Source organism: Periplaneta americana, chromosome 13 (assembly GCF_040183065.1).
Source record: "Periplaneta americana isolate PAMFEO1 chromosome 13, P.americana_PAMFEO1_priV1, whole genome shotgun sequence".
NCBI classification, from domain to species: Eukaryota; Metazoa; Arthropoda; class Insecta; order Blattodea; family Blattidae; genus Periplaneta; species Periplaneta americana.
In genome coordinates, this window is record NC_091129.1 from 99,109,414 (window position 1) to 99,125,165 (window position 15,752).

At 34.9% G+C, this 15,752-nt stretch overlaps 1 protein-coding gene across 4 annotated transcripts in view; it reads right to left on the reverse strand.

The window, feature by feature from the left end:
- Positions 1-15,752, reverse strand: part of LOC138712148 (dual 3',5'-cyclic-AMP and -GMP phosphodiesterase 11-like) — a 1,303,168-nt gene that overhangs the window by 1,070,466 nt on the left and 216,950 nt on the right. Inside the window, exon 2 of one of the 4 annotated variants that reach the window (XM_069843623.1) lies at positions 9,212-9,283. The exons of the other annotated variants lie outside the window; for them this stretch is intronic. Within the exon in view, the coding sequence (XP_069699724.1) occupies positions 9,212-9,251 (40 nt within the window). The 5' untranslated portion in view covers positions 9,252-9,283. The remainder of the gene's footprint in view (positions 1-9,211; positions 9,284-15,752) is intronic. 4 annotated transcript variants of the gene reach the window in all.

Genomic DNA, 15,752 nt, shown 5'->3' on the forward strand with positions numbered 1-15,752 from the left:
TTTATGAGAAATTTAAATTCTAATTAAGTCTTGTTGTGGTACCTTGTAATTTTTGTCCAATTGTGAGTTCATTTCCTTATAAAATTTTAGAAATTTAGAGCCTGCATTTTCGGATAATATTTGCGGTCGTTCACGTACATACGGTATACTCTTAAATAATAAGCCACCTGTGGGTGCGGTACTTCGGTACTACTTATACAGTTATACTACAGAATATAGTTTCATATTAGAGAAGTTAGCTGGGTACATGGGATCAGTGAATTGAACCCAAGGCCAAGAAAGAGAACAAAGAAGAAGAAGTTAAATACCCTTGTAATAGTATCAGCTAAGCAACGTGTTGGAGTTCTATCGATAAATATTATAAGATTCGTAAGAACAACGAAAATAGGAAGTCACTAAGGACATGATCAGTAATTACAGAATAGCTGTAATAGGCTACATACAGGCCTATAAGGAAACTCTTGTAAATAAATAAATACTAGTGGCTTGTGCAGCAAATGCTGCAAACTAAGTCCATTAGACGTTCAAATAAACATTTTTCACTTTTATTTTCAATGAAGAATACCAGACATTCTGAAAGTTATTTGCTTCCATAATAATGAAAGATACTCTCTCTCGAGCCAATACTGAAGGGAACCACGCATATAAATATCTACACCACACCGCCATTAAATATATGAAAAAGACCCAACCCCACTTGATTAATAACTATAAAAATATTTGATTTTTAATAATATTATTATCTTACGTAAGTTTTATAGCTTTCAGTAACATATACTATATAGCACCACTCAGTAAAATATAGAAATCAAAATCTAATTTAAGTTATTCTCTACATCTACTTATATAGCCCCAAAACGTTTTACTTTCATATCATCAATATAGCATTAATATGTATAATTAATGAAAAATAGTCACATCACGGCATTAACAACAATAATATTTCATTTCTAACAGTAATAATGTCATCAAACCACCTCAAGTTTTGTAATTTTTAATATCCAATACACAGCTGTACCCAGAAAATTACACACCACAGAATCGAACCTGTAAATTATTTTTAGTAAGTTAAGTTTTTAATAACCAATTTAATTTGAGCCCTAAATATGTCAGCATTCTTGCAGATCATGGCCTTCGTGTAATATTGTTTACTGTAGTGTGTTTTGTTTTATTCTGAAATGCAACACGGCCGACTTGATGCTCGCTTCGCTTCTCCTGAATGCAATCAGTAATTTCTCAAAACTGACGACAGGTGGATTTTGGAAAATAGGAAAATTATTTAGGAAAATTGACATTTCACTGAAAACGACTATTTTTTTCGAAAAACTTTGGGTTCCAAGCTTCAAAATGAGGGGCCATTTATTAAAATCCGTTCAGCCGTTTTCCCGTAATTTCCATTACCAGTTCAAATTATATATATATACATAACACACAGGAGCTTTAATGAAGAATTACAATGTTGAACATACATTTGCAGGAATTTACAACATTTATATTTTTTCCACGAAGTTGATCAGTAGACTATATAGCACAATATTTTACAATAAAGCAAAGTCTTAAAATTATTTATATTTCTGTAAACAATAAACGTATTAAAACGAGTATTATACATATTCAGAAACGATAACTTCAAGTATATACCTTAAAGTACACGAATTTATATTATGGTAGCTTTTGTCTGCAAGTATCTTCTTCTCTTTTCTTATTTTTGTTATCTTCAGTCCTTATTCAATTAATTAATGAAGTCAATTTATGATTAGTTCTTTTTTATATTTAGACCGATTAAAAGGCACATTTTGTTAGTAAATTGAAAATGTAACACCTGAAACACAGCTTACAAATATTTAATATTACTCATCGCAATATTTCTGAATTTCTCATGTACATTCACAAAAATAATATTTATAGTATATATTATACAAAGTACAGTTTGGTCACCCCTGTTATTTCTGTGATCTAAGAACTTGTTTCCAAATATGCTGGAACTGTAATCTTGTTAAAATACTTGAGCCCCTTTACATATTCTCTGATAATTATAACTTGGTTATTTCGCTTGATTTAATTTACTTTGTGCAAGTTGTAAGAAACTTGAATGTACCGCCTAATTGTTATAAAATATCCCTCCAGTGCGTCTTTATTGCGGTTACACAACTACTACGTTCCGAATTGGTAGTTTATACCGGTGTATATATGTGCAACGTTTTTAATTTACAGAGTTGCTTTGGGCAGTTAAAATTGTCAAGCAAATTGAAACTCCTGCAAGTCTTGTTTAGATAGCGACATGCCTTGCTTGTAATAATATTTGGTCAGTAACATCGAATATTATAACAGTACAGCTGTCAAAACATTGAAGGAAATGAAAACTGAGCTTTGTGTCTATTTCACGAAGTCGGTTCCATTTTATTTTCATAAAAATGTGTACAGATATCTCAAGAAGTATAAGTCGTCATCAACACCACTCACAACCACAACGGATTAGGGCTTTAAGAAAACTTATTTCATTTTGTGAATGGGCAATCAATCAATGACACTACAACCCTTAGCGAGTCTTGGTCTGCCAATAAATTATCCTTTTCCAGTCGTCTCTATTTCTTGCTTTTTTCTTCCAATTTTCCGTTCTCAATAACTTTTTATATTTTTCCACACTGTCCATCAATCACACTCTTCGTATGCATGTCTTTTTCTTTTCATCCACTCTACTAAATAAAATTCTTAGCTGATTCATCATCAGGTCTCATTTTGGGTCACCAGCACATCTTAATGTGTTTATTTCATCGTCTTCGAGCAAATTGTAAAGTTCGTTACTAAAAAGTCTTCACCAGATCCATCAACATTTACTGTGGTAAAATAGCTTCTAAGGGCTTTTCTCTCAAATGCGGGAAGGACTTTACTAAAGTCCAGCTCTTAAATTTATCAATGTTTCTCATAAAAAAAAGCGTCATAAATTTATCTGATTTTGATGTAATAGTACAATATTTTTATTCCATTTCGTGATAAATGTTTTCCGTTTCTTAAAAAGCCATCATCAGATCATCATTAACTCAGGGTGGGAACTTCTCAAATCAAGGCGACGAAAAACCAGACTCACCGCATTGTTTAAGGCACAAATGGAACACAAAGCATGGACCGATATCAATGCTAGATTAGCAACACCATCATACTTAGGAAGGGCTGATCATATTAGGAAGTTTAAATGTAGAAAACAAAGAACGGACGTGGAAAATTTTCCTTTGTTAACCGCACACTAGTAGACTGGAACAGCTTACCTGCGGCAATCTTTCAGGGTGGTCCTCTTAAAATAAATACATTTAAGGAAAGGTTGAGAAGATTAGACTGAAAATGTAATTGGAGGTGCAGTGTACAGCCCAGTTACTTTATGGTGACAGCTCGTCGACGCGAGAGAGGAGAAGGTTCGACTGTGGGAGGGAGACCGATCCGAGACGGAGCGACGTTTTCTGAAAGGAGGGAGGGAAATACAGTCATATTAGAAGTGAAGTCTTACGTTGCTCTCCCGCACGTTGCAGCGTCTGCATAATTTTGAGCTCCTGTCACTGTGTTCCCTTCATACTCCGGAACAATAGTCACTAATAAACACTAAAGAAGTAAACTAATATGGAAATACAATGAGCAGCAGTTCGGAACAATAATAAACACTGAAGAAGTAAACTAACATGGAAATACGATGAGCAGCAGTTCGGAACAATAGTCATTAATAAACACTAAAGTAGTAAACTAATGGAAATACAATGAGCAGGAGTTCGGAACAATAATAAATACTAAAGAAGTAAACTAATATGGAAATACAATGAGCAGCAGTTCGGAACAATAATAAACACTGAAGAAGTAAACTAACATGGAAATACGATGAGCAGCAGTTCGGAACAATAGTCATTAATAAACACTAAAGTAGTAAACTAATGGAAATACAATGAGCAGGAGTTCGGAACAATAATAAACACTGAAGAAGTAAACTAACATGGAAATACGATGAGCAGCAGTTCGGAACAATAGTCACTAATAAACACTAAAGTAGTAAACTAATGGAAATACAATGAGCAGGAGTTCGGAACAATAATAAACACTAAAGAAGTAAACTAAGGTGGAAATACAATGAGCAGCAGTTCGGAACAATAGTCACTAATAAACACTAAAGTAGTAAACTAATGGAAATACAATGAGCAGGAGTTCGGAACAATAATAAACACTAAAGAAGTAAACTAAGGTGGAAATACAATGAGCAGCAGTTCGGAACAATAGTCACTAATAAACACTAAAGAAGTAAACTAATATGGAAATACAATGAGCAGGAGTTCGGAACAATAATAAACACTAAAGAAGTAAACTAAGGTGGAAATACAATGAGCAGCAGTTCGGAACAATAGTCACTAATAAACACTAAAGAAGTAAACTAATATGGAAATACAATGAGCAGGAGTTCGGAACAATAATAAACACTGAAGAAGTAAACTAACATGGAAATACGATGAGCAGCAGTTCGGAACAATAGTCACTAATAAGCACTAAAGTAGTAAACTAATGGAAATACAATGAGCAGGAGTTCGGAACAATAATAAACACTAAAGAAGTAAACTAATGTGGAAATACAATGAGCAGCAGTTCGGAACAATAGTCACTAATAAACACTAAAGTAGTAAACTAATGGAAATACAATGAGCAGGAGTTCGGAACAATAATAAACACTAAAGAAGTAAACTAAGTGGAAATACAATGAGCAGCAGTTCGGAACAATAGTCACTAATAAACACTAAAGTAGTAAACTAATGGAAATACAATGAGCAGGAGTTCGGAACAATAATAAACACTAAAGAAGTAAACTAATGTGGAAATATAATGAGCAGCAGTTCGGAACAATACTCACTAATAAACACTAATGTGGAAATAAAATGAACAGCAATCGAATCACTATATTTAACAGTGAATCACTAATTAACTATATACTCATAAGGAAATACCTTCACTGTTACCTTTCCCATCATCATCATCATCATCATCATCATCATCATCATCATCATCCATGTAAAAGATGGAGCGGCCTTCTTCTCTGTACTTCTTTATTTTCCTCAAATACTGCAAACTTTCGGACCTAATGCTGTGATGCTCCATCACAATTTTGCAACTATTTTGTGTTTTTTTTTTTTCCAATGAAATCCTAATTTCAAAATAACTTTCCTCAAAGTCGAGATACCTCCCTGAAAGTCGATAGTCTTTCAATTTCAATAATATATATATTTTGAAATGTGGGCCGCTATTTCTGTGAAATATAGAACTCGTGCTTTGGTTCGTCTTATAACAGCTTCAATAAAGTTGTCTACAGTTGATTTTGGCGCCGATTATCAATGTCTTTAGTCTCCCTTATTATTTGGCTAACACAGCTCTCAGACACAGCGGTAAACTCTGCTACAAGTTTTCCAACATTCGTTGGGTTTTTTCTTCCGACGCTATCTTCATAAAGCGCTACACGTTGCTCACGACTTCTCGCGACTGCGAATGCAATACCTGACTTTCAGTTTGCTTCTAACAGGCAGCATTTTCACAAACACAAAATAGCAGTGAATCTAGACAATAAATACTACATACTAAACAATACAAAACAGAAGCACTACAACTATTTAAGTAACTAAATGAAATGTACGTAAAAAAACACACTAAATTGCAATATACAAGACAGTGGTGGTGTAGTAAGTCCTTAGCGCGACTGTACGCCCACACTAACGCTCCCGAGATGTGACCGCTAGCGCAGCCAGGGGAAGACTAAAATGAACACCCCTTCGAACAAACAGCGAACTCGCCCAAACCACTGCGTCGCCAGGCCAGAGCTGTCACCATAAAGTAACTGGCCTGTAATTATTTAAGTTGTGTCATGTAATTAATTGAGTTGATATATAATTAATTAAGTTGATATGTAATTAAGATGATATGTAATTTAGTTGATATGTAAATAAATTAAGGCGATATGCAATTAATTAAGATGATATGTAATTAAGTTGGTATGTAATTAATTAAGGTGATATGTAATTATTTAATTGGTAATAGTTGGGTAAAATAGAAGTACTTATAAGTTAGATTTACTTTGCTTATTGTAGGCGTTATTATAGCGTTTTTATTTATAGTCCTAGGTTTATTGCAGCTACTATTTATAGATTTACGTATATTTTATTTTATTTCATTTACGTTTATTTTATTTTATTTCATTTACGTTTATTTTATTTTATTTCATGTAATTGTAATTATTGTATATTATATCACTGCCAACGGGTGTATACCCAATTGTATTGTAAATACATACATACAACTCTAAAGTTGAACAGTTACATTATATACATTGAAAGACAATGGGTTACATAAAACCAAATCATATTAAAAGTGTAAAATCATACAAAGGAATTATATCATAAAACATTAAATGTGTGTATATATATATATATAAATTTAAAATAGTTAAAATGTTAAAATTAAGCAGTAGGTCTAATATGAAAATTATGTGGAGTATACAGCATGCGCTTCCTTGCTAGTATATGAAAAGGCATCTTATAATTGTATATAATAAATGTCATAATGTCTGCATTTACAAGCCACAAGTTAATATGCAGTTATAAATCGGTGAAAATGTGATGCTAATATGAATGCAGCATCTTGCTTATAGTAGTGCTGCTTATGATTAGGTTTTCTCCGGAGCGGTTGTTTGCGCGCTTTCAATCGGAGACCTCCGGTTACCTCCGATTGATGCCGCGCAGGTTGTATATTTTCTGTGGCGGAGACATACACTTTCCGCTGAACATTCCTTTAATCGGATCAGGTAGTGATTCGAGTCCGCTGACGTCCGAGTATCTTTTAAAATAAGTTCTAATTTGTTGTTGTTTAATCTCTCTTTTATGTTAATCTCTCTCTCTTTCTTCGGCTCTTTTTTTTGTGTTGCTTAAAGTGCTACGTTAGCTGACAGATTTTTTTCTAGTTTTGAAATTCATAGTATATGTGGAAAGCCGAATTAGTTTTATGTCATTTTCCAAATGAATAACATTCAATCTAACTGCAAAACTAACGCAGAAGTAAAGCTTTTCAGTAGCTAATGTAACATTTATACTTTAATTCTCCTAGAAACTCTCGTTTAATCGCAAACAGGGTTTGTCAATTATTATTCTAATAGGTTTAGTTAACGTAAAATATGTTAAGGGAGCTTCAGAATGAAACAAAAGAAACGCGGGCTATCAATGGGATAAAGTTTACTGTCCAACATAATTTATTCAGATTCTTCACCAGACAGGATTGTGATTATTGTGTTAAAGGGTGTCAGTATTTGAACTGCCTCTTCTAAAACGCGCCACTCTTGCTCTGTAATAAAAATATAAGTGGATATCAACTTAAGGATAATTGTAATTATATTATTACCAGATGTTTCTTTAGTTTCATTCAGAAATATTTTAATCCAGTAAAATATAACTCAAGGTGTCTAAACAGTAAAATATAACTCAAGTCGTCTTGTAAATATTTCATATGTTTTTTATTGCCTCGAAAGTTACGTTTTAGAGAAATTTCAAGACTTTTTCATAGACTGTGAGCCTTTGGGAACAATAGCACTAAAACAATTTAAAAAGAAATATTATCGAATGTTTTGCGTAATTGTTTTCATCAAGTTCGCGATTGTGCGATCGCTTCAAATGGTCTAACAAATTCGAAGTTCCACCACCCGTAGAGTAAATTCGCCCACAAAGTTTACAGTGTCTGACTTTATTATTACCTTCAACTAAATTAAAGAATTTCCATGCGACGGATATCCGATTTGGTGCCTTTTTATTCCACTCACAACTACCGTCAGTCCGTACGCGCCGGTCGTCCTTGAGCTAACTGTCGCTTCGCTCCGAACCCCCGCATCCCTCCGTATGTCCCCTGTTCCACCTACGGTAGTATCGGAGATCACCGGTGGAGAGCTTTATTCGTAATCTCCGATTCCTCCGCGGTAGTAGTCACTCCGATTAGCAGCACTAGCTTATAGCATCGCTTGTAAACATAATGTCCCTCCGCACTTGTGGTTCATCTTTCTGCAACACTGGATATACTCTTCTGCTGCACCATAATTAAATATATTCAATTAAGCAGTCCCCCTTCTTGCACAGACGTACATTGATTTCAAAATTGTTCTCAATAGCAATCTTTAATACAAAAGCAGTTTTACGTAATTTTCAGATTGCAAGACCACACGGACCTCCAGGCGTTACATACAGCTATAAGCATGAGCTTTAAGAGCGACAGTACTACGAGTCACAGTTTTATACATAATTATTAAAATATATAGCCTAGCTGCTGCTTGGTGTTTCCTTTCTTTCTAGATTTCTTGAGTGCTCGGGTTCTTCTTTTCAATTTTAACTTCTTTCTCCATTTCTTGATTTCTCTATTTATTTTCTTTTTTGTTTTTTTCTTCTTTCTCTATTTCTTGATTACTCTATTTCTTCTTTTATCTTTTGATGATTGGAGTTACACTCACCTCCATTGCGGGAAAATGATCTCAATGGCCACTCTTCTCTTTGCAACGTTGCAAGACATTACATTTCGTATTCTCAAAACTATTGGACGTATCGAAAAACTTATTTGACAAAAACTGTTCACATTGACTTGATCTATTATCTCTGTGAATCAGTGTAATAGGTTCCCTTCCACCCTGTACTTTTTTTTTCTTTATTTTCGAAAGCCCTACTTAATTCAAGCCCTTTCAATATTTATAAATGCTTCTTTAATTTCTGATTTTGCACACTCGTATGTACGATTATTATTAAACCATCTGCATTTGCCAGATTGTGTAAATTTTTGTTAAATACAATTTCTTTATTTCCAGTCTTGAATTTCTAATTACTTTATCACGTGCTACGTCCACATGACTCACCGGGGGTAAACGGTTATTCAACCAATATGGGTGTAACGAAATGTCAATTCGAGGATCTACTCAGTATAGCTGGTTTTCGAAACTTGATAATGCTATTTATCGTAGGTCGCAAAATGCATCACGATGCTGGGTGGGCACCTGTCCCATAATTCTGGCCGAAATATTCATGAGGAAATTCTTCCCCATGAGGACTCGAACCAGCGCGCATTCCGTAAAGCGAGTCAGAGCCATGAAGCTTTACAGCACGCAGGTGGGACAGTAAAATGCATATGTGTGAAAATTGAAGCAATATTAAGTCAATGAGATTTAGCTTACCGTGAAAGAAGGTCCTATAAGAACTAATTTCAATCTGCATTCTTCTACTGCGATTTTCCAGTTAATATTTACCTGTAACGAAAAAGATCAAGATATTAATAAACAAGCAATAAGGAGAAACAGATAGTGTTCAGCTATAAAAAATTATGATTTATTTAAAGACGCTCGCAACTGCAGAGGTTATATCAGCGTCTGTGCCGGAATTTTGTCCCGTAGTTCTTTTACATGCCAGTAAATCTACGGACATAACCCTGTCTCATTTAAACACACTTAAATGCCATCGACCTGCGCCGGAATCGAACCAGCAACTTCGAGGATAGAAGGCCAGGTTCAGATATAAAGTGGCACCGACCAATTATGACTCATTTGTTGGAAGCTGGCCACTAGCTTGTCAACAGTTAAGCCTTGGTTTTTCTGAACAGACGCATGCTACAATAATACCAATTAAATAAGCTTAAGGATATGCAAGAGACCAATGGAGAATAGTGGTACACTGATAGCATTTCAATTATCATACTACAATACATCAATAGCGTTTATAGCTACGTGCAATTGTGTTACTTTAATATATATAATTTATCTCCTTTCGAGGAAAAAGTTATTTATTACTAAGAAAAACGTAGTGAGATTTCGAAGACAAAATTAATCAGTAATAAATTACAGCAACACCATCAATATTAAGCCTATTGAAAGTACCAAATTCAGAAAATATATATATTGAAATATCAAATATTTGTATAGGCCTAAATGTGACGTTTTCATGAATCGTGATTTCTCAAATTGCAGGAGGTCATGGTCTTTCTTTATATCTTCAGTTTTCGAAGAAAACAAGATGCAATAGGAAAACACATACTACATAATAATCCTGTTATTTGCGTGGAATTATCTACCCGAATTTCAGTCGCGCTAATAAGGTTCTCTTCGGTACTTTAGTTCCGTTTTCGACGTAGAATACGTCCTTCCCCATACCGAGTAAGGGTACCCGTTCTGTGGTGAAACAGAAATGGCAGAAGTTCAAACACTCACTGTAACAAAACTATGAGCCATAGCTGAATGCCGTGACCTTCTGTGCGCGTCTTGGAACTCCACCGATCGTTAAATCCCACGGTATTAACTTTCTATAGTTACGTATGTGTTCTGCACGCGTCTATTTCGCGTTCATGTCGAAGCACAATTGAATAGCATTATTTTTTTTAATAAATTGCAACAGTCCATGGATTACAATAAACCTTTCCAAGTAACTTATGTACGGTCTTCCCTTGAGTACGTATGGGATTGTATTCGTTTACATTTCTGAGTTTATCGCATATAACTTAAGCATCTATATGGCGAGTAAGGTCGAAGTACATCAGCAGCGTAAGAAATCTTTCGATAAAGGTATTTAATTTTTTCTATTAATGAAGGCAACTTAACAACGAAGGAGAGAAACTGATAAGGCAAAGGAAGACTGGATGAAAGAGATTGTAAAGAAATAGAGGATCTAGAAAGAAATGGAAGATATGATTTAATGTACCGCGAAGTTAAATGTTTGGATTTCACAAATAAGAAATGCAAATCCTTGTGGTTGATAGAGGACGAAATAGGCAATGAAATAACAGATAAACAAGGAATACTGAACACATGGACGAAATAATATGTACCTAGAACAGTTATATGAGATAGGGAATCGTCCAAATAGGTTAGCTATAGAAGAAGAAGCAGGCGTATCAAAAGAAGAAAGAGGATTTTAAATTTTAAGGCAAGAAGTTGAACTAGCTCTTAGGAAAATGAGGAATGGAAACGCAACAGGATTTGCTGGAATTCCCATTGCATTACTGAAATGCCTGGGTGAAGACAAGAAGGAAATTCTATAATTATGCAACAAAATGTATGAGAAAGGCGACTGGCCTGAAGATTTTACGGAGACAGTATTGATTCCAATACCGAAGAAAAATAATGCCAGGAAATGTAACGAGTTCAGGACTATTAGCCCGATATCACACTCGGCGTCCGATGGACTGGTACACCTCATCCCATGATTCGGGGTTCACAATAGGCCGACGTGCTGAAGGGTCGTCCCTAACCCGTCCCTATCCACCGAACCCTAATCCCTAACACACGGTAGAATGATGGTGATAATAATTAATTTAATTTTAATTGAATTCTTTTACAACGCTTTATCAATTGCAATGATTCACTAGCGTCTAAGTAAATGAAAATGATAATGCCAGCGAAATGAGTCCAGGGTCCAGCGCCTAAAGTTACCCAGCATTTGCTCATGATGGGTTGAGGTAAAACCCCGGGAAAAACTCAACCAGGTAACTTGTCCCAACCAGGATTTGAACCCAGGACTGCTTGTTTCAAGGTCAAACATGTTTACCACTACTCCACAGCGGTGGTCGATGATGATGATGATGATGATGATGATGACGACGACGACGACGATAATGATAATTATTATACCAGAAATGTATCTAGGAGAAAGAATAAGCTCAACTAATCCATTCACTAGCGTAGTAGACCAGAGGCCCTTGTCGAAGATATGAAATCCTCCTAGTAGAAGATCCGAAATCAGTCAGCTCGACGAGGCAGAGGAGAGAGGGGTAGTAAAGTGAGGCTGAAGATATCGATGGAAGAATCATCCATAACAAAAAGAGGACAATATAAAAAGAGAAGATTAATGAAAATATAGATTAATATAGAACCACAGTCTAGTATATACAGTCACGAAGCTTGAGTTGTGAGGGTGCTAGAAACAATTGACTGTGCCGGTACTATTATGCATTGTCTGTAATAAGGCAATATTAGCGATCCTAGTGGTTAGCAACTACCTATGGATGCATATTTACTACGTATTGAGCTTCGTGACTGTATGTACTAGACTGTGATAGAACTATACGATCTTATTTTATTTAATGCACGGCGGGACTCATGTGACGAAGCTGCACACCACTACGTAAAGATGCCGAATCTGTCGTGTTGTTATTTTAATTCTGCTAGCACAGTATTTGAGGGTTTTATTGAACACGAACAGTATATCTCATACATTATCACTATATATCCAATAAAATCGATAACCTGAAGGCACAGCCGATCTGTCAAAGTAGTGATATCTGTCAACTTGTAGCCTACTAGTGATCCCTGCATCTATATTTCTTTTCATCATGAAGGAATGCCGCGGGGGAAATCCGATAATCCATTTTCCGTTTAAAGAAACTTCTCATACAACATTTATATTCACTTCGTCATTTTTATGCAGGATCCAAGGAAATTGAGTTCAGGAACTGGGTGACTAAAAATTCTCTTCAGACATTCAGTATGTAGAACAAATTAATATTTTCGATTGAGATGAAAATGTTGAGTTTTGCGTGCGAGATCTGTTTATAAACTTCCAGCCAATAAAAGCGTTAGTTTACAAATGTTGCATTTGCCTAGCATATATACACTGATAGGCCTATGGCATATGAAGCACCTTATGGCAATGCTAATGAAGTCGTAATTTTGAAGAGTTTTTATAATTTTTTTCAATATCATTTTCATTATATTTGAACAAGTCACTGCACTGATTCAAGGACAGGTCTTACACTCCAAACCCAGCATTCTCCAATCTTCTCTCTTTTCCACCTTCTTGAGCCTCCCCATACATCCATATATCTTAATGTTGTCTATCATCTGATATCTTCTTCTCACCGAACTTTTCTCCTGTTCACAATTATTTCTATTGCAGTTTTTTCTTACAAGTGAACCGTCCCAGTCATATTCTTCAATGTAATGAAAATTTATATTTAAGCTAATTTTCGTTCGTTAAGAAACGTGGAGATAGTTCGTTTCGCTTTTTCCTCGTTTAGGAAATACAGGTTGAGTCATAAGTATGTTTGAAAAACGCGTGAGCGTGCTCCTGGATAAAAAATAAGAACAATTCCTTATATGAAAATTTGACGGAAAATGCTTATTTATTGGGAAAAAATAGTAATAGTGACTTTTGTTTTCATAAGTATCTGATCATATTATTGTGTTGTTTTGTTTTGATTTTGTACCAGTGTTTATTTACAAACAACACAGCGACAAGACAGTAGTACATTGTTTCTGTTTTGATTGGACGCGGCGGTCCAGTGCCTTGGCCACCCAGATCACCCGACCTTACCCCATTAGATTTTTACCTTTGGGGTCACTTGGAGAAGGCTGTTGTCTATGCAACACCAGTCAATCATTCAGAGGAGCTATTGCAACGTGTTGGAAATGGATGCCAGTGACCCAGCCAATTTCTTTTCTCTTCTTGATCAGTTTCATCATTATTCACTTTTCACCTACTCCTTCTAGCACAGCTTCATTTGTTATTCTGTCTGTCCATTTTACATTCATCACTTTTCTCCATGTCCACATTTCAAATGTTTCTAGTCGTTTTTCTTCATTCGTCGTAATATCAATGTTTCTACCTCATAATAAATAAGTTACTTCTCACGTTGAATATTCTTGAATTTCTCATCCTATTTCGCGTCTTTATTTATCGATACGGAAACGTTTCCAGAAAGAATTGCATTACGAAAAAATGTTGACTGCGTGCCCTCTTTCACATCTGGTAATTAGGAATAGGACTCAACTAAAACATTGCCAAAATATTAATTACGAAAGGCAAAATGCTGTGGGGAAAAACCGTAATAAGCACTCTTTAAATGTTTCTTCGTTATCAACTGTTTTAAATGTCGTAACAGATAAATTACCCTAGATAACCGAATACAAATTGAGCTGATATGTTCTGTCCAAGGCAACTTGGTATCAAGGTGTACACCGAGCATCTTTACATCAGAAAGCACATCATCATCATCATCATCATCATCATCATTTTTTTTTACAAAATACTTTGTTTACATAATGCTGATACATTACCTTACTTACAATACACATCATATACATAAATATAACCTGATACTATGTACACCATATACATACATAGGGTATTTACATACAAACTAATACTAGACTATGATACAAGTTTGTTGCTACTTTCCCCTCTTTGTTTATATACAGAAAAGATATTGTATAATTCTTGCGTTGTTCTTGCTCACTCTTATGTGACTCTTTTTATGTTTCGTGTACAATTCATAGCCATCACAATCACATCCTTCATTTTGTACTTTATAATGCACCGTGTTTCCGAGAATCCACACACAAGAATCGTGTTTAAAGTTAGAAACTAATTTAAAATCTGGCCTCGTTAGAATATAAGGACTAAACCACGGGTATCGATCAATTCTCAATCCCTGTAAATAGTATTCCATACACCGCCAAATAGCTTGTGTTCTGGTGCATCGTCAAAAAATGTAAGTCAGAGCTTCAGGTTCACCACAAAGCTCGGAATTTGGATCATTTAACAGTTTTATCCGATAACGTCTGTGTCTAGTGGCTATTAAATGGTGGATAACTAAGTACCACGAAGATTTGACCGGAGCATCTAGTATTTTATTAGTAATATTTTCCCAGAGTTGCATTAGATTAACTCCGGCAGGAAGGATGTTGACTACCCGCATTGTTACCAACTCCCCATATTGTTATAGGTGTATCATCATCATCATCATCGTCATCATCATAATCATCATGTAAATGCTTTAAACAAAATAATATATACCGGTATTAGGTTTTATTCATATTCATAGTGAAAACACTCGCTTGAAACCAGCTGGTCGCCTCTTGTATAGGAATACACATTGTGCAACTCAGCATTGGAATTATTGCATTTCCATTTTACGACCATAGTTATAGTTCTTTAAATCAATATTACGTCAAATTATGACATCCATAAGCAAAGTAAACATATTAGTAATGTTAAAAGTTTGTGTAATCATTATTTAGTTGTTATGATCAAACGGCAATAATTTATTTTACTGAAGCAACTCTAAAATAACCATCAAATTCTGTAAATGGCGCAGACGATTCTACGCCTTACGAACAGGAAGGTCTGATAGCATTCGCAACAACATGATTTATGCGGCAATATTTTACCACAGCGCTTATTATCGTGTTAAAATTACTGCAGTACAAATTTACAGCCTTGCACAAGGATATTACTCGGTTAAAGTGAACACTTCCTTTAAACAAACATATAGAAACTGAATTTAAACATACAAAACTTCATACATATATCGCACTTGCAGTAAAATACTGTCGTAACTAGAAAATTGTGATTTCTAAATATATGGTATTTCCCAGTAAAATAATGTTGTAAAAATGTTTTAATAAATAGGTACCAAGACCTGGGATAATTTATTATTTTGTTATTATAATTTCATACCTTCAACTAGTAAAACAGCGTTGGAAATAATTTACGAAAGTAATATACGAGTTTCGACTTACGACAGTATTTTCCTGGCTGTGCGATATGGGATATTTCATGTGAAATCGGACAGCAAAAAAAACTAAAACTGCGTAACTCCTCGGAAAATATATTATACATACATACATACATACATACATACATACATACATACATACATACATACATACATACATACATACATACATACATACATACATAGAGTGTAAGGGATGTGAGTGCCATTATTTT